We start from the raw sequence: 26,661 nt of genomic DNA, 5'->3' as shown, positions 1-26,661 counted from the left end.
AGCCTGTTCAGTGCAGTGTTAATGCTTCACCCGCCTGTTGAGCAACTCCAACACTTTAATAATCAAACTGTAAAACTCTGACTCAGCTGAGGCTCAAAAGACTTCTGGTGACTTCTCGACTTCTCGTTGTTCTACTTGTGAAACCAACAATAAATTTCAGCCGCTGCAAGTTGCAGAATGTTTGGATGGAGGTTAATGTGTGAATAGTGTTTCTGTCTGGACGCCATTAAAGAAACAACAGTCTGTATTTGTATTTATTAAAACTTCCTCCCCAGTCTCTCCAGGTTCTCACCAGTCGGTCGGAACGTCGATCTTGGAGATTTTGAAGTTGAGGTCGGCCATTCCTCCGACGGGGACGCGGTCGCTTCCTGTGGCGAAGTGGAGGAGCTTCTTCTGCAGCTCCAGGGGGAAGGCCAACACCACGTCCCAGAAGCACCTGGTGCAACACACAGATACAGCTGTCACATGACACGTATGAACAGTGTTAGTCAGACGGGTATTTCAGTAGATGAGTTATAGGTGTCGGGGCCTCGTCGTCCATCACATTACTCAGTGTGAGCCAGCTTGTTTCTGTCCCTATTCGACCTGGATGTAGTGACGCGTATTAAATTTATCAAAAACTGTCAAATAAGAATCAAAATGTGTTTAATAAAATTATACTTTAAGTATTTTTTCAGGTGTTCTGATCCTGTCAAGTTCAAATATTGTGAAAATATTCTGCAGAGTGGATGAATCTGGAAACGCTCGACTTGGTCTGTGGTGTGGACGAAGCTCTGCCTGCGCAGAAACGAAGCTCTGCCCGTGCAGAAGCTCTGCCACGACAAACGTACACACATCTGTTGTAACACAGTGGGACAGACAGTGGTGAAGTTGAGTAACAGGCCTGTCGGGCCTTGTCGATGGATGGCTTCAGTATTATTGTTGTTGCTTATTTGTTTATTTAATTCATTTTATTGTAATATTCTTCATTTATTATTAGATAATCTAAAGAAGAAAAGAAAAAGATAAACTCTGTTTCTCGTTGAAACAAACTCAAACTGATGTCAGACAGCAGCTTCACCACGGCACAGTGGGTCTATTGAACAGCAGCTTCCCAGCCAGTGAGGTCAGTGTGTGAACAGGAAATGTGAGGTGCTTGGACGCGCTATATGAGCAGCGAATAGGAAGTGGAGACGTCTCACCGGACGGTGGAGTCAGTCTTGCCGTATCCTTCGTACTGAGCGGCTTTCTGCAGGGCGCTCATGTCGAGCTCTGGGCTGCCGCACACCAACATCTCCACCTCCTCCGGCCGCAGCAGCTGGAAACACAAGAGAGAAACACTCAGTAAACACACACACACAAATTTGGTGAACAACTGAACTCATGAATCATTTCCTGTAAATCCCTGAACAATCCTGAGTTCATAAAAATCTTAAAGCTCCATGTTTCTCTGAGCCTCTCTTCTGATTGGCTGACTGTTTTCTGAGTGATCCAATAAAAATATAGCAGATTTCAGGTAAAAACACTCAGAGAAACCAAATCCTGCAAGGTTTGGATGGTGGGTCCAGGTGGGCGGGGCTTGGTGACTGCTTTGTTGTGACATCACAAAGTTCCAGAAGTCCTGACGGCTGGTTTTAAGGCTCAGTTTCTGAATACAGGCTGTGTGCATTTCTCTGTGGACTGAGGCTTTGATACTTTCACAGTATTAATATAGAAGCTAGAGCTGATCTATAATCACACTACACATGGACACAGACCTTTACACTGGAGGAGCTTTAAGGATACTAACTTTGACCTGTGTTGTTGGTCTCCTCGGCTCATTTCATTTCATGAAAACAGCTGTGCAGATGCAACATCAGCCTTTCTGCAGAATTTCCACTAAGATACAACAGTGGGCGAATGCAACACCCTCTTCCGCTGATGTAAGATCATGCAAGTGCAACACAACCAGTAAACCAGCAGCAGAAACAGGAAGTTCAGCCTCATCAGAGCAGCTGATAATGGCAAAATGTGTCAAACTGTCAGAAAGTCAGTGGTTCACAGCAGAGAAAGTTTCTTACTAACAACCAGACAAAAGTGACATTACATAATGGACTTTATGAGCTTTATAGTCATGAGTCTGACTCTGCAGGTGACTGATGCAGGTCACAGCAGGAAATTATCAAGATTAGAGACGTTTTCAGAAAGAACCACAATAATAATGTGACACTAATCATTTAAAATAATCCGAATATATTCGATAGTTGCACTGACGAGATGATATAGGTCATAAAAACACTTTACGTCCCGCATCACTGATGTTGCAGTTTGACTCTTTACTGACCTAAAAACCCTGGAAACTCCACGACCACAACACACACACACCAACATCAAACCACACACACGGCCACAAACCACAGGCCTGTCTCATCACATCCGAGCACGTCGCACAGTGTGGACGTGACTGAGCAATCGAACACAGTCAGAGAGAGAGAGAGAGAGAGAGAGAGACAGAGAGAGAGACAGAGAGAGACAGAGAGAGACAGAGAGAGAGACAGAGAGACAGAGAGACAGAGAGACAGAGACAGAGAGAGACAGAGAGACAGAGAGAGACAGAGAGAGAGACAGAGACAGAGAGACAGAGAGACAAGCAGAAGAAAGATGCTGTGAAAGGGTGTCACACTTTGTTGCTTTGAGTGTGAGACAGGTGCGTCTTTATTTGCCCCAGGTCACAGGTGATTCTTCACTTGTTTCATCCAGAAATATAACATTCACTTACTTTGAGCCTCAGACCTCATTCAAGTCACAGCGTACAAATCGTTTTAATTTAAAATAAGCACGATGAAACGTCCACGTCAACAGAAAATCCACAGATACCTGATACACCTCTCCTCTGAAGCCACTCAGGATCAACTTTACATGTTCACCTCCACTGCTGTTAACAGCTAAATCATCAGTATCAATCAGAAATATGGCTGTTTGTTCTGTCTCATATAAGAAGGGCTTTAAGCACTTGGACAATCAGGCGTAGAAGAAGAAACAATGAGCAAAAACATTGTGATTTCTAGTAGTTTAGATTTTAAAAGATGCTACAAAAAGTTTCCAAAGTTTTGTTGCGTTGTTTTTCCGGACTGTGGGAAACGGAGGAGGCAGCCGGGGGAGAGTTTATCCCAGGTTGAGATCAGCCTGTCTCTCCTCTGACCCAGATCCAGACTCAGCTGAAAAACCGCAGTCTCTCCCTCCGTCTTATCTGAGCTCCCACAGGTATTTCAGACAGCTGTTCCGACACTGCCCCCTGACTGTTGCCGATAAACTGTGAGTCAGGACCCACAAGGTCAGAGGTCAGAGGTCGCACAAAAACTATGAGCCACTGCTCATACAACAACAACCTTAGACATCTGAGTCTCTTGTTTAGACGTTTAGACGTCCGCAAAGAAGATTCCCACACAGAAAGTAAATGTTACTTAATTATATTTAAGTTAAAAAATAATAGTTATTGAAGCTTATTAGGAAAATTCTTCTATTTTATGACAGTTAGGAACGTTAAAGTTTAAAAAACAAAGTAAATTTTAATATTTATATATCTGTTATACTTACTGTTATGAAGTAAATACGTAGAATTTATTATAATTTCTTTCTGTTTGACATTTTCAATTTATTTATTTCTTTTATCAAATACAATAAATGTAATAATTTTCTCTGTGTATAAAGTCTTATATTATTACATATATACATCCTCTGGATATATGAAGATCTAACATATATGAAATACCCATAGTAAAATGTGTATGTGTACATTTATTAAAAAATATCTATTTGATGAATCTTTAACTAGTATAACATGTTGCGTACTTATTTGTTAATTATATATATTTAATTTATATATGAAAGTTTATCAAAACAACAAATTCTACATGTTTATATGTTTTAAACATGCATCTCTTTCTTTTATATTTAAATATACAATATCACCATCCTGTATGTCTACAATATAAGCACACATACATCAACATGTGCTAGACATACGTATATGTGAATATATGAAATTATTCCAATTTCTAAAATTGCACATTGTACATATTTGTATTGTTTTATATATATATATATATATATATATATTTATATATATTAATTGTTATTGTAAATACTTTATTGAAACTTTATTTTTTAATAAAATATTTAAACTGTTTCTGATTCTGACGTGGTTACACATGTTTTTACTTCATATGGATGTATACTTCATTACATATGAATTATTCGTTTCTTTTTGTGGTAAAATGTGTTTATTTTCATTATAACTACTTTATTATTATAATCATTATTATTTAATTCTAACTGAAAAATTGTCCCTTACTATACCACAAAATATGGAGGCAATATTTAACAGTACCCCCCCACCCCCAATGGTCCTGGAGCTCTACAAACAACAACATGATCAGGTTTGAGTCAGCAGCTCTTTATCAGGGAGAGCAAACATTTGGCTAAGGAGGAAGTCAAACAGAATTCGCTGCCTCGCCTCCATCTATGGTCACATTTCTCTCTGTTCATGATGGAGACATTCACAAGCTCAACTCACACTTGTGAGGTTTGTTCTCGGCTCTAAGTTCATATTAAAGCAAACAGTGATTCAGGAGATAAAGTTTCAGTTCTGTCACTGTTGCTGCACAGGAAGTGATGACTTCTGCATGACTGATTTGAAGCGTTCTTCCAGTGAATTAAGGTCCTCTGTTTATCTCAAGTCTGAATCACTACATCCAACGTCTCACTCAGTTCGAGTGAAGCTGAGTTTGGATCAGCTGATGTCGTATCTGATCAAACAAGAGATGATTGACGTCTCTTCATCCTCAAACTGATGAAACACTCAGATCCAAAAATAACTGAACAAAGAATTCAGAAGGTTTGAATGACTTTTTAAGAGATGGTTGATAAACTGAAGAACGTCACATTTGATGGACTGTGAATTATTTGAGCAAGAACAGGAGTGAATCTCAATCCTTTCCGTACGATCGACCTCTGAATCCACATCAGAGAAAGTTCAATCAACATTTCTTCTTGATTAAAAAAATGTTGTTTTGAAAAAAACTGGAGGGAAATATTACAAAACAAAACAAAACAAAACAAAACAAAACAAAACAAAGATACATGATTAAAAGATGTGAGAACACTGACAGAATTCATGCTGAGGATTAGAACAAAGGTTTTATCACAGCGTGATCTCACTTTCTCTTTCTGTGATTTCTAAACAGGTTTTAGCTTGTGACTTGTTTTGTATGTGTTGGTACCGGAGCCTCTGTCAGTGGAAATAACTGAGTTTTTAAGCTGATTTGATTTTGGCTTTGGAAGTTCAGGGTGACCCGGTCCGACCCGTCTCGTTTGGTGATTGTGCGTTCGACCTGTCTGAGCTAACCGTCCGGTTTTCTGTCGACAAGAGCGTCACGGATAAATGTGAGAAGGCTGGGTGTTAATGTCGTACTGCGTGTAATGTTTATGATGCTGAGAGACATAATGTGACCCTCACACACGCACAAACACACACACACACACACAGTGGACTCACCATGAGCGCGTCAGAGGCACACACGCTGTGGAAGCCGTGGTAAAAGGCAGAAAACTGCTTATAAATGGATTTATTCAGCAGGAAGTCGACATAGAGCTGGACGTACTCTGTGGAGAGAGAGAAAGATTTTCAATATTCCATTACACACTTTTACAACATTCACCCTGCAGCCCTGGCTCCTGTGTTTAACACACACACAGGGACGTCGGCCCAGAGCCGGGCCGGGGTGGAAAATAAGGTTTTAAGAGGAGAAATAAAAAGTCATCGTCTTCACAGCAACAATAGCAGCTTTTTGGCCGAGCCGGGTTTGAGTGTCGCTGCTCACATGATGCTCCACATTTAAACACCTTTTTATTTGTGTTCACACTGAGCAGGTTCATGCAGGTATGAACTCTGAGACTCTGAGCGCTGACCGTCCTGCAACTCATTTCTCCTGCCGTGACTCTCGGCGTGGACTCACCCTTCCTGTTCTGCTTGGTGACAGGAATTTTGTCTCCACCGGGCTTCAGGTTGTAGGATTTGACGACGCCCATCTCCTCCTGGAACACCTGCAGCATGCACGCACGCACACACACACACACACACACACACACACACACACACACACGGGTTATGATTATAGAAGAATTTAACCCTTTTGAAAACACTGTTAAAAGACTTCTGGAACTTTGTGATGTCACAACAAAGCAGTCACCAAGCCCCGCCCACCTGGACCCACCATCCAAACCTTGCAGGATTTGGTTTCTCTGAGTGTTTTTACCTGAAATCTGCTTTATTTTTATTGGATCACTCAGAAAACAGTCAGCCAATCAGAAGAGAGGCTCAGAGCCTCCTCTCTTCTGATTGGCTCACCAAATAAAACACAGAAGAAGAAGAAAACGCAAGAGCTTTAAAATCAATTCTAAGCCGGACAGGGAGCCGGTGAAGAGGAGCCAGGCCGACATGATGGGGATTTAATTAGTTATTTGATGCTATAAACCAGGAGTCAGACGTCATGATTGACAGCTGTGATTGACTCGTGATTGGGTGGAGCAGGCATATGGGCGGGACCTCCACTTCCTGTTCGCTACAGCGCAGAATCTGGCTTTAAATGATGTCACCGGAGCAACATGGCAGCGCTCGTGCGCGGGAGATTCTGGCTTCATTTTTGAACAGTGACAGGAAGTGGAGACGTGTCGGCTATCTTTATCTACAATCAATACATTATGGTATTTTAATAAACTCTGGGTTTAAGTATAGAAAGGTGTGTGTGTGTGTGTGTGTGCATGTGTGTGTGTGTGTGTGTGTGGACACTGGAGTGTATAAATACAGTGAAGGTTACACAGTGATGAACAAACACACAGAGAAAATATTGGGAGTGACAGCTGGTGGTGGGAGCTCCAGACGTGACGGACAGAGAGGGGTCCAGTGTTGGTGGGTCAGCGGGTTCGTCAGCACCGCGGTGGTGTGACTGTGACCGGCCTATAGCTCACGGTCGGCTCACACACTGGGGTAAAATAACACCTCCACTCAGGCCTTTACATAATGCTGCTGCCCACATATGTTCCTGCTTCATACATAACCCCCCCCCCCCCCCCCCCCCCCCACACACACACACACACACACACACACACACGCTGCACAAAGCCCCCATTATATGTGGTTACTCCGCTCAGGAGCAGCGAGCTCAGAAACCTGCTGATGTCACGTCATGTAACGCTGAGGGCGAGGAGCTGAGTCATGTTTCAGATCATTACTGAGCAGCTTCTACTCACACTGCAACTCACCACTTCATTTAGATGTTCACAGGAAATGTGTTTTCAGTTAACTACAAATTAAAACACATCGTTGACACACAGATAATGTCCTGAAGTAGCTGATAAAGAGTCGTTAATTATCGTCTGAACAAAAGCAGTTTTACAAAACGTAGCTTGAATAAAATACAATATATTTAAATCAGGGAACTTATTGATTTAAAGAATAAATCTTTATTAATCTCAGCTTTTGAAAGTTTTCATCCTGCCCCAAACATGGTCATTACTTCCTGTTAATCGCTTTGTGAGAACATGTAAGATATTTGGAACCACACCCCTCGTAGCGACTGAAACTCTGACTCCTGATGGTTAAACAAAAACAAATATCAGATCCAGACCTATTGATCCGCATCACATCCTGGTCTAAATAAAGCTGCACAGCAGAGAGAGCTGACTGTCAGCAAGTCATGCACGACATGCCGAGACACTTTAATCATGACATCTGTGGAGAGAGTGTGTGTGTGTGTGTGTGTGTGTGTGTGTGTGTGTGTTGTCCCTGTAGAGTTTTTAAATGTACTCATATCCTTCTCACACCTGTGATCAATAAAAACCAATAAAGTCATTATTTACAGTTTTATTTGAACAGCTGATCACACAAACTGACACACTACAGCTGTTTCTTTTTCCCTTCACGATTTTAAACAAGAGGAAGTAGAATCGCCGCCTCGTGGTCGTCTGCCTCCGCTGCTCAGACTGCTTTCAGATTAAATATAAATATTATTTAATATATATATATATATAAATATATATATATATATATATATTAACCCTTTGTGTGAAAGTTTGTCTTTGTTGCTGTGTGAAGAGTTATGGTTAAAAAGCCTTTCGTGTTTCCTCGAGTCTTGTGCCAAATGTGAAGGCCAAAACTTTGTTTAGCGAGGTCACTGTGACCTTGACCTTTGACCTTTGGCCACCAAAATGTAATCAGTTCGTCCTTGAGTGAGTGAATGTTTGTGCCAAATTTGAAGAAGTTTCGTCAAGGTGTTTCTGAGATATCGTGTCCACGAGAACGGGACGACCCGAGAACAAAATGGCTCTGCAAGCAGCGGAGTTGAGTAACTCCTGCAGCTTTACTGTCAGTGCAGTTTTTCTCACCTGGAAGGTGAGGTAGAAATCCTCCTCCACGTTCCCCTCGTAGCTCAGCAGCTCTCCCAACCCGTGAGCCAGCTCCTGCAGACACACACAGGAGGCAGCGTCAGATCTGTCGGAGCAACTGGCAGCAGGAAGTTACAGAGACAGAAGAAGAGTTGACAGGAAGACGTCCATCCCCTGGTGTCACCGCCAAAGCTCCTCCTCACACACTCACATCTGAAGGTGCGGAACTTTAAACAACCTCCACAAGAGCTGGACGGTGAGTCTTCACCTGCCACTGATCATCTTCATCATCATCATCATCATCATCATCATCATCACCTGAGGATCTTTTCATTAACATTTCTCTCTTCGCAGCACATCTGTATTAGTGAACGCAACTTCTTAGATTAAACTTCATTCTGTAAATCCTGATTTAAAGTTTTCTTAAATATCCATCCATCCATCCATCCACTGTTTATTCCCTGTTTGTCTAACTGCACTGTTTCAGAGACCATGTGACTGCAGTGTTAAACATTCTGATGTTTCTGAAGCAGAGCCACTGGATCAGATTCATGTTTGAATGGAGCTTGTTCGTGTGCAGTCACCAGAGTTCTGGTGCCGCTGCCAACTGCAGCCTCATATCTGGTGTCCTGTTGTTACATAACCAGAAGGCCAGTTATAGCACCTCCTCTGTGTGTGTGTGTGTGTGTGTGTGAGGATCTTTCTCCCTCTGCTGCTGCATGACACTGAGCTGTTGCTGCTGTCACACTGTGAGCTTCCTGCAGCAGGTCTCTGCAGAGTTTAAAGCCTTGCTCGAAGGCCCCTCAGTCTCTTTTAGCAACTGCATGTATGATACGGTTCATCTCTGAATGCAGCTTCTCTGTCAATGTGAATGAAAACAGGCTCCAGCTGCTTCAACTCACAGACGTCTCTGTTCACCGTGCTGTGGCTGCACAAACAGCTGCGTGAAAGAACCAAATAACAACACTTCAGGGATGTTATCATGCTCATATAAACCTCGGCACACAGGAGTCTCATGGAAAATGTAAATGTGTGTGTGTGTGTGTGCGTGTGTGTGTGTATGTGTGTGTGTGTAGGCTTCACATCTGGGAACACTCAAACCACCGAAACTCGACTTTCTAAGTCGTCGTTCGGTGTGAATTTAACCGGAACGCATCATCTGTGGAGAAAAACCTGGACGAGTCGAGTGTTTGATGCGCATGGATCCACAGGGGAAAGAACATGGTGTACTTTTCACATTATTTCAAAAAATGTTTACAAAATCAACACAGAAATATGCATGAAAGAATATACAATGGAGAGATACAGTAGTATGGTAGAAGTGCAGAGCAGTGTATCATCTAACGATGGTGATTAAAGGGATTAGCAGGGTGAAAGAGATTAAAGGTGTAACTCTGGCGCCCTCTAGTGGCCGACCAGGTGAATGCAGGTGTTGGCAGGAAAGACTCAGACATGAAAAGAGTTTAACACAAGTGAGTGTGTGTGCAGGTACAGAGGATATAAAACATCGACACGCTGCTGTTAAAAAGAGCCCAAGATAAATCAGAACTTTCACTGTGAGAAGAAGACGTCAGAAAAATCCTACGAGAACAGCTGAGCTTCAATTCGTCACTTTAACTGACAACACGTTTGTACTGACTACTAATTAACATGAGTGTGAATGTGATTGGATAATTGTGAGCACAGTTAGAAGAGGGTGTGCACACTTATGCAACCACATTATTTTAGTGTGTTATCTTTATTTCCCTCCCTAAAGGACTTCACTTTGTTTCCATTGAATCGTGCAGGTTAGAATTAAACTAAAGTTCTCTCTCTTCAGACTTTAGTCTTTGTTTCTAAGCTCGTATTTCATCACAGTGGGGGGGGGTTTAAGACACCTACTGGCATGATCTGCTGCAGGTCGTCCAGGGTGGCGGTTGCCATGCCAACAAGGGCATTCTGGTCACATGGTACAGTGGGTGGAGTGAGGAGTTTCCTGCGAGGGAGGGTAAACATTCAGAAATAATTAAACTAAATTACAAGTTGCATTAAATTCGAGATAAACGTTCCTGCTGCTGCTTTTTAGACACACACACACACACACACACACACACACACACACACACACACACACTCTTACCTGTAACAGTAGAGAGGGAAGTGGATGTCCAGAGCGATGCTGTTGTAAACTGCTAAGCCCATCAGCTGGACAGAGAGCAGGTTAAGGACGTCACTGCTGTCAGCTGTTAGTTTCTATGTCGGTACAGATGTTTGAATTTACAGCGTCCAGATGTGAACATGAGAAAGTCTTTACTACATTCACTTTGACACATATAGTACACATAGTATAATTATTACAAACAAATAAAACCCTCACCAGGAGTCTCTAACGGCCTGTAACAGCTGACATGATGTCACAGATTGACCTATGACCTCTAACTGTCAAATCCTTTCACCGGATATCTGGTGAAAGATCTCCATAATGGCCGCCATGTTGTTTTGTTTCAGAAATCAGAAGCAACGACTGAAGGTCTGACAGGTTGACAGGTCACCTCTGAGCTAAGGCTCATGGGAAACATTCAGTATTAATTGACCGTAATAACATAATCTTTGTTTTTATCTTTGTCAAAATGTTTTTTGAATCTGGATTAAAGAAACTTCAGAAACGTGATTCAGATGTGAAATAAAACCTCAGTGAAAACACAAAGTGACTCAAAGCTGGAGGAACAGAAGCTAACACAGGTTCTTCACACAAACATGGAGCTGGAAATCCAATTACAATGCTAACGTAGCTAACGTAGCTAACGTAGACTTCAGCTTTCATTCGACAGACTGCTGAGCCACTGTGTGTGTGTGTGTGTGTGTGTGAGAGAGAGAGAGAGAGAGTGTGTGTGTGTGTGTGTGAGAGAGAAAGAGAGTGTGTGATTGTGTGTGTGTGTGTGTGTGCATGTACGTGAACTCAAAAAGACCAGCCAGTCTTTTTTCTTTTATGGCAGAATGAGTGTAATGTAGATGAATGACTTCATTGTGTAATTTTTTGTGTGTGTGGCCAGGCGACGGCGAGTTCATGTACTGAATGTCCCATCCACCTGCAATTTTTTTTCCATTTACGTCCAAAGGGCGGCGGCATGAAACACACACACACACACACACACACACACACACACACACACACACACACACACACACACACACACAAAGTGCTCTTAGCTGCCACATGTGGTGACCATATGTGGTGTAATTGTATGTGTAGGTTGAATGTAGGTTTGTGCGTAGGTAACACACACAAATAAATCCTTTTCTACACACACACACACACACACCTATACACACTCAAAAGCATCGACATGAAAATAAACATAAACTGTACAATTACCACGACCATTAAGGTCATTAAGAAGTCACACACACACACACACACACACACACACACACACACACACACACACACACACACACACACAGATATCAAAGAGAGTGCAACAGAAAGCATTTGGAGGCCCTCGTTTATATATCTTCACTTTATGGGAAAGACATGAATCAATCTCTCTCTCTCTTTTCTACCCTCTTCCTTCTGTGTGACAGACTGGTTCTTAAACTTCATGTTGCTTCATTGGTGAAAAAGCCTGAAAACAACTAATATAAAAACATTAAAGCTCCTCCAGTGTAAAGGTCTCTGTCCATGTGTAGTGTGATTATAGATCAGCTCTAGCTTCTATATTAATACTGTGAAAGTATCAAAGCCTCAGTCCACAGAGAAATGCACACAGCCTGTATTCAGAAACTGAGCCTTAAAACCAGCCGTCAGGACTTCTGGAACTTTGTGATGTCACAACAAAGCAGTCACCAAGCCCCGCCCACCTGGACCCACCATCCAAACCTTTACAGGATTTGGTTTCTCTGAGTGTTTTTACCTGAAATCTGCTTTATTTTTATTGGATCACTCAGAAAACAGTCAGCCAATCAGAAGAGAGGCTCAGAGCCTCCTCTCTTCTGATTGGCTCACCGACCTGTTGTTACTAGAGCTGCAGAGAGAAGCCTGAGAGAGGAGATGTAAAACTACACTGAGATGGTTTTTATATCTTCTGATGGATCAACACTTCAAATAAAACACAGAAGAAGAAGAAGAAAACATGCAGCTTTAAAAAGACATGAACAATCAGTTTATCCGATAATGATTGATTATTTTAACCTGTCAGGTGATCTCAGGTAAAACTGAGATGTTGCCCTATAAAGCCCTACTGTGTTGTCATGGCACTAGCTAACCACAATAAGATGTTTACATGCGCCGGATTCTCCAAAACTCTCATACCCAGATCACTTTTATTTACTTCCCTCACATGTAAACCATGCTCGGCTTCTGCAGCTTTCACAAAGATTGAGACGTACGAAAAAAGGAGCACATGTAGATATTTAGGTGATTATGTGCATCTCCAGGTGGTTACCTCTCAATTATCTAATCTTCCTCAATTGTTCAGCCTTGGCAAAAACTTCCCTCGACTGATGGTTTGGATGGTTTGCTCCTCCTCTACTTGTCGTCGAGAGCTGCATCACCAAACAAAGCAGGGCCCTAAAAACTGCCCTGGGTCCTAAAAGCAGCAGGTTCAGTATCTAGAAGCTGGTTTTTATTAATTTGACTAAATATAATTCTGTTTGGGAAATGTGTTTTTTTTTACCTTTTTACGTTGCGTTCATGACTCTTTTATTCCAGGTTAGCGTAGCTTCTTTTAGTTCTGCTCTTTACCGTCTGATGTCGGGACCCTGTTCCTCATTATTTCGTTGTGCTCAGATGTTTCTTATTCCTAAATTCATTTGTGTTTAATCAAAGTCCCACACAGCCAACCTGTAGCCTCCATCACAGGAGTCCCTCTCATCTCTCTACTTCCTGTCTCACTTTGTCTCTCTACTTCCTGTTTTCTCATCGGTGTTTGTTCCTTTGTGTAAACATCTGTTTGTCCATCGTCTTTCCGTTCTACACCTCCCTCTGCTTTTCATTTATCTCTGTCTCGCTCTGCTGCTTTCACTCTTTCCCTGTTAGAACATTTTCTCTCCGGCCTCCTCCTCCTCCTCCTCCTCCTCCTCCTCTTCCTCGCCACAGCTCCATCTCCATAGTGACGCAACGCTGCCATGACAACCAAACAGGAACGAGGGAGATTGATAAATTAGCTCTTAGCAAAAGCACACATGTGGAACATGCATGGAACACCCAGGAGCGTGCATGCTCGCACGCACGCACACACACACACACACACACACACACACACACGTCCCACCTTTTCATTTCTTTTTCTCTGTCTTGTTTTCTCCATCTGACTTTTTTTCCTTGCTCGCTCACTGTCCTAAACCAAACACACACACACGCACGCACGTGCACACACACACACACACACACACACACACAAAATAACCTGGCAAGGAACAGGCAGCTATTAGGTTATATAACCTTTTGACAGTTCCCAGCTGGCTAGTAACTAAGGCTAAATTGCTGGATTGTTCTTTAGTCGCACACACACACACACACACACACACACACACACGCACACACACACACACACACACACACACACACACGCACACACACACACACACACACACACACACACACGCACACACACACACACACACACACACACACACACCCACACACACACAAACACACACACACGCACACACACACACACACACAGGCAGACATATACACACATGCACATTGTCCTGAAGTGCATTTTACAACAGCAGAGACTGCTAACGTGAAAATTGTGTTTCACAGAAACGCATCATTCTGTATGAGACAAATAATAAATCAATAACATCGATTAGAAGTCGTGTCGGAGAGCGCAGACCTCCGCCGAGACCGAGGTCCAACAACACGCACCCGACTCCAGAGGAAACAATTTATAGTAGATGATCCGGATCTGTCCTGAAATCTAATGAGTTCTTCTCTTGCCCGTCCCCCATCCTTCCATTGAGTTTGGTGAGTATCACTTAGTGTGATCTTACTGACAAACAAACAAACAAACAAACAAACAAAAACAAACACCGTTAGTGGAAACATAAACCATTTTCCCACCAACATTAGCAGGTATAAGCAGGTTTTTTTCAACGTGAGTAAAACCACTAAAAAAGGTGATTGACTCCTTTTATACCACAGACAGAGGACACACACACACACACACACACACACACACACACACACACACACACACACACACACACCTGGACAGGTGACAGTTGTGTTTACAGTGTCTGTGCTCTGAAAGACGGAAAAGGCCATCAGGCATTACAACACCTGAGCCACAGGAAGTCGACTGATTTAATTATTATTGTTTATTATTTATTATTAACTGTTATTATTATTATTATTATTATTATTATTATTATTATTATTATTATTATTATTACCAATGAGCTAATGGACACATGAATTTCCCCGAGGGGATAAATAAAGTATCTATCTTTCTAAAATGAGCCTGTTCTCCCGGGTGTTGTGTTTACGTCACTGCTGATCGAACCGGAGCCGACAAATATCTGCGTCTACTGCTGAGTCATGTGACCCGGGACTGAACGCCGATTGTTCCCTTTTCCATGACGACAGAGCCTGGTGTTAGCGGGTCACAGCGTTTCCTCTTTAAACCAGTGGAAAAGGAGCCGAGGACACATCCGAGCAAGTGAACAATTAACACTAATCACAGCCCCGTGTGCGGCACCAGCACGTTAGCACGTTAGCATGTTAGCTTCCTGTCCACCTGACCACCCCGATCACTCCGTACGCTGCTGGATAAAACTCTGGTCCTAAGAAATGAAGAAGAAGAACGCTGCTGATCTGACACAGCAAACACTGGTTAAAGGAAACACAATGCCACCCACCTGCAGGTCCTGCACCCTGCCAGTCCGCTGTGCAGCGCACAAACAACGCACTTATCTAAATAGAAAAAATGAATATAACTGAGGCTGGAAATCAGCAGAATATAAAGATCATATCTTGGAGACAAAGCTGCTGCATGTTCTCTGCAGAGAGCGGCAGATCTCAGGTCTGTGCACAGTGATTATTATCAGTATGTTGATACTGTCCATGAGCAGAGAAACAGTAAAGCAGAAACAGCTGATTTGAGATCAGTCTGAGTCCAAGCCGACAAACACACAGTCAGTGAGTGGCGTTCACTAGTTCGACCAAACATCTGTATTCTGTCAGTGCGGCGGCTGCTAACAGTCAAACTCAATATTTAAAACAAAAAGACTTTTATTTTACTTTTATTCTTTAGGTTGAGATGTTTTTATTCAGAGCATCTGTCTGTAATATGAGAAGAAGAAGAAGGAGGAGGGAAAATGAAATCGCAGAGTGTCTGTTTGTGTTCGTGTGTGATCCACAAAACACCACAGAGACAAACCGCTGAAGAACTATGAATATAATGGATTTAATGAAAGAGCATTAAAATGCTAACGTGGTCTGTTTGTGCGAAACGAGCTCGTGGAAGAAACGTTGACGACTCCACAGACAAACTAAATGTAAAACCTCGGTTGTCCCAAAGCTCATTCTCCTCTTATTGAACCCAGATAAACATCGAAACAACGACACCTTCATGTTTAAATCCAGCAACAGCAAATTCAGATTCAAATTAAAGCCGCAGACTCTAAAAGACTCGGACCAATAAACAGAGCGACAGGAAGTGGTTCTGAAACAGAGATTCATTAGAGTTCCTCGCTGCTGTTGGTTCTAATGAAGGATACAGTCCCGACCAACTGGAACTCAGAGTAGTTGTCACACTTCCAACTGCTGAACCAATGGCAGCGCGAGTCCTTCATGTAGGTGAACATCCCTGAAACATGAACAGAAACATCACCCAGGATTAGATTCCACACATTCCTGAGGGATGACAGAGAGAAGGAAGGGAGGAAAGGAGGCAAGGATGCAAGGGAGGAGGAAACAAAAGGAAGGTGAATGAAAGGAAGGAAGAGAGAAACAAACTTTATGGAAGGAAGGAAGAAAGAAGAAGGATAAATGTGCTAAATGAAGGAATTATGAACAAATAGAGGAGTAACATGAAATTATAGAGTTAGGAAATAAAGACATGAAGGACGGATGGAAAGACAGAGAGAGGAGGGAAAGAAGAAAAGCACAAATCAAAGACACAAAGAAAAGAAAGAAAAATAAAATAAATGGAGGAAGGACAGAAATACCAATATTATAAATTACATTTAATTAAAGAGAGAAAAAGAAGAATTACTAAAAAATCTCAGATATCAATTGATATTTAATTTATATTTCTATACGTCTCCCTGCTATTCTCACGTGACGAGATCTGGTCACATGGGAGACAAAAACATGGCCGACGCTGCTCCACTGAAGGCAGATGTGTGGCTGCATTTCAGATTTAAAGCTCCTCCAGTGTAAAGGTCTGTGTCCATGTGTAGTGTGATTATAGATCAGCTCTAGCTTCTATATTAATACTGTGAAAGTATCAAAGCCTCAGTCCACAGAGAAATGCACACAGCCTGTATTCAGAAACTGAGCCTTAAAACCAGCCGTCAGGACTTCTGGAACTTTGTGATGTCACAACAAAGCAGTCACCAAGCCCCGCCCACCTGGACCCACCATCCAAACCTTGCAGGATTTGGTTTCTCTGAGTGTTTTTACCTGAAATCTGCTTTATTTTTATTGGATCACTCAGAAAACAGTCAGCCAATCAGAAGAGAGGCTCAGAGCCTCCTCTCTTCTGATTGGCTCACCGACCTGTTATTACTAGAGCTCCAGAGAGAAGCCTGAGAGAGGAGATGTAAAACTACACTGAGATGGTTTTTATATCTTCTGATGGATCAACACTTCAAATAAAACACAGAAGAAGAAACATGGAGCTTTAAATATAAACACTAATATTTTATTATATTCAAATTGAATCAGGACGTTGTGAATCAGAATTGAATCGATTGAGGAAATCAGTGGTGATACTCGGCCCTGATTCTCTTCATGCCCAGAGTCGACGTCTTCAAGTGTCAGTGATAAAATAAAGAAATAACAAAAATAGAAACAGGATAATGAGCAGGTTTTTAAATAGAACAAACTGAAGAGAACAGTGAAGCGTTCTCCGCTCAGACTGAGAAACAGCAGCGGTCTGTTCTGAGCCGAGACACATCTGGACCGCTCACATCTCTGAACACCAGAAACTGACACCGCTTCACGCATAAAAGAGCCTGTGTGTGTGTGTGTGTGTGTGTGTACACCTGCGAGTGTGTGTGTGTGTGAAGCAGAAACGGGGCTTTCCCTGCGCTGCTAATGAGGGGAACACAGCTTTCGTTGAGTGTGTTGCTCTGGGCCGACGTTCCCTGGCACCGAAAACACAGACGACCGCGGAAAGATGGAGAGACGATGGAAAGAACAACCGACCAGAGGAGAGAGAGAGAGAGAGAGAGAGAGACAGAGACAGAGAGACAGAGAGACAGAGAGAGAGACAGAGAGAGAGAGAGAGACAGAGAGAGAGAGAGAGACAGAGAGAGAGACAGAGACAGAGAGAGACAGAGAGAGAGACAGAGAGAGAGAGAGAGACAGAGAGAGAGAGAGACAGAGAGAGAGAGAGAGAGAGAGAGAGAGAGACAGACCTTTGCTTCATTTCCATTGAAGGATTTTTTTAAGCAAATTCCAGTGAACTGAACGACGGAGTTGAATCGAAACTGCAGCAAAATCTTGGAGAAATTTCTACATCAATATTGAAGTTCGGTTTTAATCCTCACATGAGTGTTTCTTGTGGTTAAAGGAAATATTGGAGCGACAGTGATGGAAACAAGGACAGAAAGTTCATCTTGAGACGTGTTCGCTCACATTTCACCTACATTCAAACTGGATTTGAGTCGACTCCTCGGAGCCTCAGAACGCTGCTGAATTTATTTCTCTTGATTCAATCGACCAAATATGAAAAACAGAAAACACTCCGACATCTGCAAAGAGCCACCAGTTTCAAAGTGGTGAACACACTGGTTAAATCACCACTGGAATGTACGACCAGCTCGTTAAATCAGGCGGTTCGGCTGCTGCTCAGATTCTTATTGTCAAGAAACAATAAAAAAGATCCAAACAGACAGTGAAATGATTGTTGTGTGAGTCGAAGTCTGATGCACTAGACGCCATTACTGTCCAAAAACAAAATAAGCAACTGTTGGAAATTTTTAGCTGTAAACTCAAAACGTTCCTCTTCAGCCTGGCATTCATTAAATATGGTTTTCAGTCATTAATCACTTTATTTTATTCACTTATTTTATTATAATAATGTTCAAAATTGTATTTTATTGTATTTTATCACTTTTTTTAATTATTAATTTTCTTTTTTTGTTTGCTGATGTTATTGTTCCTCAGCTTTCTTTTCTTGATTTGTCCTTTTTCTTTTGAGCTGTGAAGCTCTTTGAACTGCACTAACCTGTATGAAAAGTGCTGTTTAAATAAAGTTTATGTTTGCGGTTTATTCTGACTCAGAAATCCTCACTAGAGAACGAAATGTGGATTAATCCGCTGCTGAAAATAGTTTCCTCCTTCCATTTGATAGAAACTGCAGCAGCTGTTTACAGGTGCTGCCAAGACGGCGACAGGGGAGCAGCTCACTCTGAGCTTCAGAAACCTGTGGGTGACGTCACAGAGGCGACGTCCATCTTCTTTCACAAACTACGGTCACTCGCCTACAGGATACGAACTCATCCGGAGTCGCTTCAGGAGGAGAACGACCCAGAGAGAGAGAGAGAGGAAATCTGAGTCCAGCCGTCGGTAACGAGAGGAGAGGAGACGGAGGAGAAGTCACAGTGAGAACTGCTCTGGTCTGAAGTCAGTATCCAAAACCAACACTGACCCCTTTCCTCAGCCATCTGACACTGACTCCTGCTGCACTTTGTCCACCGAGACTCCATCTAATAAAAAACTTCATCTCTATCCAATAAAAAATCTGATTTTCTTTCCCCTTGTTTTCAATAAAATACGGCTTCACTTTCCACCGACTTTGCATCACTCAGGTTTTTACCAGATTCCAGATCCTGTTGTTGTTGTCGGCCTCCGATTTTCCCGCTCTCTTCATTCACGCTCGATCGAGGCCGTTTCATGGACGTAGTTTATATTTCAGTAAAAACGGCTTCGGCTCAGACCGCAGGTGAGCTGATGGCTCGCGCTGTAATGTATAACAGTGCTTTGAATTCTGGGAAGTTGAAGTGAGTCTCACCGTAGTCTGTGTGGAAGATCTGTCGCACCAGCAGCAGGAACCACTCCTTCGTCAGGCCGCCCATGTCCAGCCCCGCCTCCCCGACAAACGTCACCCGCAGCTTCTTCTTCAGGTCGCACCGCTTCCTCGTCAGCTGGAGGGGGAGGAGTCAAGACTAATTAATAAGATTCACCAGATTAACAACCAGATTACATGTAAGATTACTGTTTTATGTCGTTATGTTCCGTCTACTATCTACCGACAGTCAGCAGGTGAGGCATTTAGGGAACATCTGTAAACTGTGGCGTCTGCTAACAACATGCATCTCAGTGGTTTAGGGGATGTCTGTAAATTCTAGCGTCCACTGATAGTGCGAGGCGTTGAAAGGACATCTGTAAATTGCAACATCTACCGATAGTCTGCAGGTGAGGCATTTAGGGAACTATTGTAAATTGTAGGTTCTACTGATGTCTGCATGTGAAGTGTTCAGAGGAAATCTGTAAATTCTAGTATCCACCGATAGTCTGAATGCGAGGCGTTGAAAGGACATCTGTAAATTGTAGCGTCTACTGATAGCCTGCGGGTGAGGCATTCAGGGAACACCAAGGGACATGTGGGGGTCGTGGATGCAGTGAGGAGAAGGTTGTGTTTGTGCACTGACCTCATCCAGTGAGTCGCTGAGGAGCTGCGCTCGTCGTACTTTGATGTTGAGGAACAGAAGGTTCATGTCCACTCTCTGCCTGCGAGAAACTTTACTGACCAAGCTTTGCTGTAAAACACAAACACACATACTTCAGGTCTGATCCTCGTTATGTTCGTTTGGTCCTCAGTTCGTCAGCGGGCTGTTTAAGAGTTAAGGCTGGGTTATGGTTAGGGGAGGGGCTTGAAGATAAGTGTGTGTATGTAAGTGTGTGTGTGTGTGTGTGTGTGTGTGTCTCACCCTGGCCTGACTGATCATCTGCTGCTCGGAGTCTTTCTGGATGATGGCTTTCTTCACCACCGTTGAGAGGATGAAGGGAAACTGACAGAAGGAAAATCTGAGAGGTGAAAGAGAAGAAATATGAAAAGTAAAACACAAAGAAAAGCTTTTTCTTTTTTTTAATGTTTTGCTGCCATCAGTTACAAAAACATATTTTCTTTAAAGTCAGCAGAACAAAAAGAGACTTCATTCCTCTCAAGTGTTTTTAAAATTATATGCTTCACAGGAACGAGCAGGTTCTGAAATCTACACCCTCCAAACCCAGAATGAAGCAGAATCCCCGACCACAGCCTGCAGGAACTTTTCAGGCCGCTCGTTTGAACTGTAAACTCTGGATCCGTTTCCTTTATCGGACGCTAACGAGCTGTGACGCGGCGTGAAACAGACCTCACGGCTTCTGAGAGCGTTTCCACGGCTGTGGAGAAGCTGCAGCTGCGGGAACGTTACCTCGTCCGCGCTCAGGACATGGGTGGAGCCTAGTCAAGCTAATGCGTTGTAACATCTGTTAGCATTGCTGGTCCTCGTTAGCAGGCGAGAGCAAAGTCACTGTTCAACTCTTTAATAATGTAAATAAAGTGGTGACGATAATGATGGAGTGAAAATCTGATACCGTGACAGCTCGACTGAAACAAACCAACTTCTTGTTCTTATTGTTTAGCGCTGAAATGATTAATGGATTCATTTTAGTTGATAAAACCAGATATTCATATAAAATGTTGCTTTTCTCTGATTTGGATTATTGATCATTGATATTGGTCTCTGTTTTATCCTGTTAAATCCTCCAACTGTCACCTCACCTTGTTGCCAGGACACCTGATATAACCCCTCCCACTTTGCTGCTCTGCAGAGTGGGCTCAAAGAACACTGGGTAATTTTTCTGAAGTTAGTTGAAACCTAACTTTGTTCACAAGTGGAAAAACAACTTTTTTTCCTCCTAAAAATCAGAGAATATTTCCATCAGACTGACGGAGAACCCGGTGAGTTCAATGGTTACACTGGACAGGAAGAGAGAGACGGGACGGTCGTCTGACCTGTTTGAGTTGCCGTAGTTCTGCCAGGTCCTGTACTCCTCCATGAAGTCGATGTGCTCAAGAGTGATGTTGTAGAAGTCGGTGAAAGGCATGATGGGAGGAGAGGAGACGCTGTTGGCTGCGTCTGAGGGGAGGAGCCCAAGAGAGAACGTTGAATAAAACAAACAAATAAAACTAAATAATATTGTTAAGGTGTGTGTGTGTGTGTGTGTGTGTGTGTGTGTGTGTGTGTGTGTGTGTGTGACTCACTGAAGAGGCTGAGCACTTTGGTGGCGGAGGGAATCCACCAGGAGCACTTGGCGAGAGGAGGAAGTTCGTCTGGTTCTGCAGGAAACAGACGGGTGGAGATGAACTGCAGGAGGCGCTCTACCAGCTGCCTGAAGCGCCGTGCTGACAGCCTGACAACACACACACACACACACACACACACACACACACACACACACACACACACACACACACAGATAATACTGGTTCACATCAGAAGCTTGGCAGTGAAACCTGCACATACCCTGAAATATACATATGCACAGAAATAGAGCCTCACACGTGAAGGGGGAGGAAACGGCAGCGCTGGATGCAGAAACGCTTTGAGCAGAACTAAACAGAACTTGTAATTTGAAGCAGCTCGCTTGTAAATCATCACCACAAACATCAGCACGAATTCCTCCGCTTTTCTAATTCAGGCAGAGACAGAGACGTTCAGGAGCTGCTTGACATCTGCGAGCTCCGGGATCTGACGAGGTGGAGAAATGTTTAATGTGAGAATAAGATAAATGAACACGGAGACGCAGAGAGGGAAAATGCTGGACACCGGTTTAAAGACGCTCGTCTCTCTGAGTCTCTGTCACAGATCGAGTCTCTGTTGTTGTTTAAAACACACAAAGGAGTCTTTCTCTCTTTTCTTTTCAGCCTGCCATGAAAACAGAAATGAAAAGCAGCAAACAATACGTCCTCTGTATTAAGAGGCTGCGTATTGTTTGAATCCAAATTTCATTTTACTGCAGATATCAATCAAGTTTCATTTGTCTTAAAGTTTAAAGGTCCCATATTTTATACTTTTTATTTGAAGTTTTAGATATGAAAACCATCTCAGTGTAGTTTTACATCTCCTCTCTCAGGCTTCTCTCTGGAGCTCTAGTAACAACAGGTCGGTGAGCCAATCAGAAGAGAGGAGGCTCTGAGCCTCTCTTCTGATTGGCTGACTGTTTTCTGAGTGATCCAATAAAAATAAAGCAGATTTCAGGTAAAAACACTCAGAGAAACCAAATCCTGCAAGGTTTGGATGGTGGGTCCAGGTGGGCGGGGCTTGGTGACTGCTTTGTTGTGACATCACAAAGTTCCAGAAGTCCTGACGGCTGGTTTTAAGGCTCAGTTTCTGAATACAGGCTGTGTGCATTTCTCTGTGGACTGAGGCTTTGATACTTTCACAGTATTAATATAGAAGCTAGACCTGATCTATAATCACACTACACATGGACACAGACCTTTACACTGGAGGAGCTTTAAATCATAATATAGTATATGTACTTCTGACTATAAGTTGTGCAACAAGCCACGTTACTGCCTCTTTGGATCCTCATATAGTTTTTTATTTGCCTCCATATAAGTTAAAGCGAGTTTTAGCAACAAATCAGCTCAGAGTCCCTGAACATGGAAATCTCATTTTATTCAATATGGGACCTTTAAAATTCACAGAATTATGGCTCATGAAGAAAAATATAATCAGTGAGTAATCAAAACAAAGAATCTCATCCAGCATTTGATTCCAACTCGTGACAGATTTCAGAGCTGGATGCCAAACATAGATATGAATCAGAAATCCAAACGTATGGAGATCTGATACACAGCTCTCTGAGGCTGATCAATACATCCAGCCTGAACCGGGTCCATCAATAATTCTTCTTTCAGACTGGGAGGGACTGGCACACGGTGGTGGACAGTGTGGTGCTAAAGGATATTTATGGAAACATGACTCCTCCTCCTCCTCAGATTAGAGGTGGAAAATAAAGAAGATGAAACATCAGATATTTGCAAAGAGAAAGTGAGTCGGAGCAAAATGAGACGGGAGAGATGGAAACTCTTCAGATTTACATTCTCGTCTCACAATCAATCACCTGCAGCGAGGATGAGACCGACAGGATCCACCTACACAACCACAACTCATTCTCTCAGACGGCTGCTCGGTCTGTTCAGACTACGACTCTGCGCACAGAGTCCGGTCCACAGAGGAGCAACAGTGATGACAACACCAGAGAAATACAAAGATACAGAAAACGTCCCTTTGAGTTCACGCTGCTGTTAAAGGTTTTAACTTCTGGGTCAAAAACAGACAGAAAACAAACAAATACAAAAGGTTGAGAAACATAGAAGTCAGTGATTAACTCACACACACACACACACACACACACACACACACACACACACACACACACACACACACACACACACACACACACACTCACTTACTTTTTAAGCCAGTGAACCAGGAAGTGGTGGTCGGCCTCGGACAAAGCTGCGATCTGCCTCAGCAGGTGAGCGTAGATCACGTAAGTGCTGGTGCTCGAGTACTGGGGGTTCTACACACACACACACACACACACACACACACACTGTGTTATGACGTCATCATGAAAAAAAACCCCAAGAAAACAGGAACAGAGTTCAAATAAACCAAAATGATTCTTTAACAACATTAACTAACTCACACGGTTGGAGTTTGAATGTTCGCTCGTCAAATTAATAACGACCCGAGTCTCGTCTCGAGTCTTTAGGAATCTGTCACTTTCCCAACAACAAACTGAGTCTGAACTCTGACTGAAGCTGCAGTCAAACAGTTGTTATTCCTCTGTTCCTTCATGACTCACTGTGACTGTGAGAACGCCAGGTTCTGACCGGTGGACTGATGTTTGGACGCAATAAAATATACTAACAAATGACTTAATAAGTGAGATAATCCCAAAGAGATCCACTCGGTCTCTACAGGGTTCTACCAGAGAGAGAGAGACAGAACGTGGAGCCTATAAAGGAGGGAGAGTCGTCATCAGACAGGAAACCAACAGTCCTCAACTCCAACATGACCTCACCCACTCCCTGTGTGTGTGTGTGTGTGTGTGTGTGTGTGTGTGTGTGGTTGTGTTCTCCAGAGAGTTGGAAGACGAGGCGAGTCCTCAAAGTCAAACGGGACAAAATCAGGCATTTGTGTGTGTGTGTGTGTGTGTGTGTGTGTGTGTGTGTGTGTGCGTGTGTGTGCGTGTGTGCGTGTGTGCGTGTGTGTGCGTTGATGGAGCATGGAACCACAGTGGAACTACTGTAGATTCCTGCCTTTATTTGATTCTAATTCTCAAAACCATATATGGGAATCAGACGGGAAGAGAAAGAGAGAGAGAGAGAGAGAGACAGAGAGAGAGAGAGAGAGAGAGAGAGAGAGGGAGGGAGAGAGGGAGAGAGAGAGAGAGAGAGAGAGAGGGAGGGAGAGAGAGAGGGAGAGAGAGAGAGAGAGGGAGGGAGAAAGAGAGAGAGAGGGAGGGAGAAAGAGAGAGAGGGAGGGAGAAAGAGAGAGAGAGAGGGAGAAAGAGAGAGAGATCCAAAATAGGATCAAACAGGATCAAAGACAGATCAAGGATAAAACCCACAAACAGAACCAGAGAGAAATCAAGGGTGAAATGAGAAAAAGAGAGAGAGGAGGATTAGTGACGATAAAAGAAAAAGAGAGGAGAAGAAGAAAAAAGGGTGTGAGAGAAAAAAACAAAGGAAAAACAGAATAAAAAGGGTCTTTATTCAGTTTAAATGATCTGATTATACAATAATCAGATAATTCAGGATCAAGATCAGGACCAGGACCAGGACCAGCTCTCTAAAGCCTGATCCCTGTGTGATCCATGAGACACTATAGGAGGAGACAGGAGTTAGGAGCTACAGTAGGGAACCATGAAACACTAGAGGATCCTATAAGACACATGTGCAATAACACATAACGTCCTAATAAAAATATAGTGTAAAAATAACAGAAAATAATCAGAAACAAAGAAAATGCATGAAGCAGTTTGTGCTACTGATGCAACTGTACATCAGGAAGCTGAAACACATAGTTCAACAGTTTAACCTCCTTCCTACAGGAGAACACAGTGTCTGTTTCAAACCGCCTGTCAACACAAGTTCAAAAATAAACAGGACAATCATTTCCACACAGCTCGTCAATATTGCCATTGGCCCGTGTCCATAAACCAGATAGAAGAGAAATAAAGGTCAGTGCGGCTGCACTCTGTGTCCCGCCACCTTGTCCACTGTTTCCATATAACAGGACACCTTGGACCGTCTCACCTGAACCAGGATGAAATACGCTCGCAGGTCGTCCTTCGTCCGAGGCCTGAAGACAGAAAAACACAGAAACCTGTCAGGCAAAGCACACAGCTGAGTTTGGCTAGCTCTGACTTTGTGAATTAATTCCCTAAGACACTGGAGTATCACTCGCTTAGCAACCGTGTCCATGTTGCTAATGATTCCCAGTCATAAGATGATTTAAATAGATTTTGATTTGTTTGGAAATTACACAAATAATAAAAGAGATAAACAAGTAAAAAATAAAATTTGGAAAAAGAAAATGTGGATGATCTAATTCTAATAAAAAAGTCAGATGTGTAGCAGGAAGTCTTCTCACCCTTTCCACTCCCTCAGCAGGCTGTTGATGATCCCTTTCAACACCGACTTCTGGATGTCCTGAGGCTGAACACACACACGATGAATTAGAGGGTTGAATCAACAACCCGAGATGTCACAGACCCACGAGGAGAAATGAAAACACCGGCCACCGCATTTATCTCATCTTTTCTTAACCACAAAGGTCACTGGAGAGCACACAAGTGTTTATTAGGACGACCCGAAGCGTTTCAAGGCTGCTTTTTAAAATCACTGAGTCAACTGACCTGAAGGAACCAGGGAAAACTTATTGTTAAAATACGTTTTATAGAACGAGTCTACAAACTCAGTTACAGACTTGATGTCGCTGGTTCAAATCTCCAACCAGAAACGTGTCATTAAAGCATCAAACGGTCAACAGATTAGGAAGCAGTTTGACGGCGTGAATGTGTCGGTAGGT

At 42.9% G+C, this 26,661-nt stretch overlaps 1 protein-coding gene across 1 annotated transcript in view; it reads right to left on the bottom strand.

Annotated features, from left to right (window-relative positions):
- The window catches only part of hectd2 (HECT domain E3 ubiquitin protein ligase 2), a 41,048-nt gene that overhangs the window by 547 nt on the left and 13,840 nt on the right, over positions 1 to 26,661 (bottom strand). Inside the window, exons 6-21 of the mRNA XM_022748659.1 lie at positions 26,224 to 26,288; positions 25,887 to 25,932; positions 24,033 to 24,142; positions 21,813 to 21,961; positions 21,564 to 21,687; positions 20,494 to 20,590; positions 20,215 to 20,322; positions 19,575 to 19,707; positions 16,111 to 16,199; positions 10,523 to 10,587; positions 10,285 to 10,378; positions 8,404 to 8,478; positions 5,976 to 6,063; positions 5,516 to 5,622; positions 1,182 to 1,297; positions 293 to 436 (exon numbers count right to left, since the gene is read on the bottom strand). Of these exons, the coding sequence (XP_022604380.1) occupies positions 293 to 436; positions 1,182 to 1,297; positions 5,516 to 5,622; positions 5,976 to 6,063; positions 8,404 to 8,478; positions 10,285 to 10,378; positions 10,523 to 10,587; positions 16,111 to 16,199; positions 19,575 to 19,707; positions 20,215 to 20,322; positions 20,494 to 20,590; positions 21,564 to 21,687; positions 21,813 to 21,961; positions 24,033 to 24,142; positions 25,887 to 25,932; positions 26,224 to 26,288 (1,610 nt within the window). The remainder of the gene's footprint in view (positions 1 to 292; positions 437 to 1,181; positions 1,298 to 5,515; positions 5,623 to 5,975; positions 6,064 to 8,403; positions 8,479 to 10,284; positions 10,379 to 10,522; positions 10,588 to 16,110; positions 16,200 to 19,574; positions 19,708 to 20,214; positions 20,323 to 20,493; positions 20,591 to 21,563; positions 21,688 to 21,812; positions 21,962 to 24,032; positions 24,143 to 25,886; positions 25,933 to 26,223; positions 26,289 to 26,661) is intronic.

Source organism: Seriola dumerili, unplaced genomic scaffold (genome assembly GCF_002260705.1).
Source record: "Seriola dumerili isolate Sdu_G_001 unplaced genomic scaffold, Sdu_1.0 BDQW01000127.1, whole genome shotgun sequence".
Lineage (NCBI taxonomy): Eukaryota > Metazoa > Chordata > Actinopteri > Carangiformes > Carangidae > Seriola > Seriola dumerili.
This window is presented reverse-complemented; position numbering and strand designations above follow the sequence as displayed.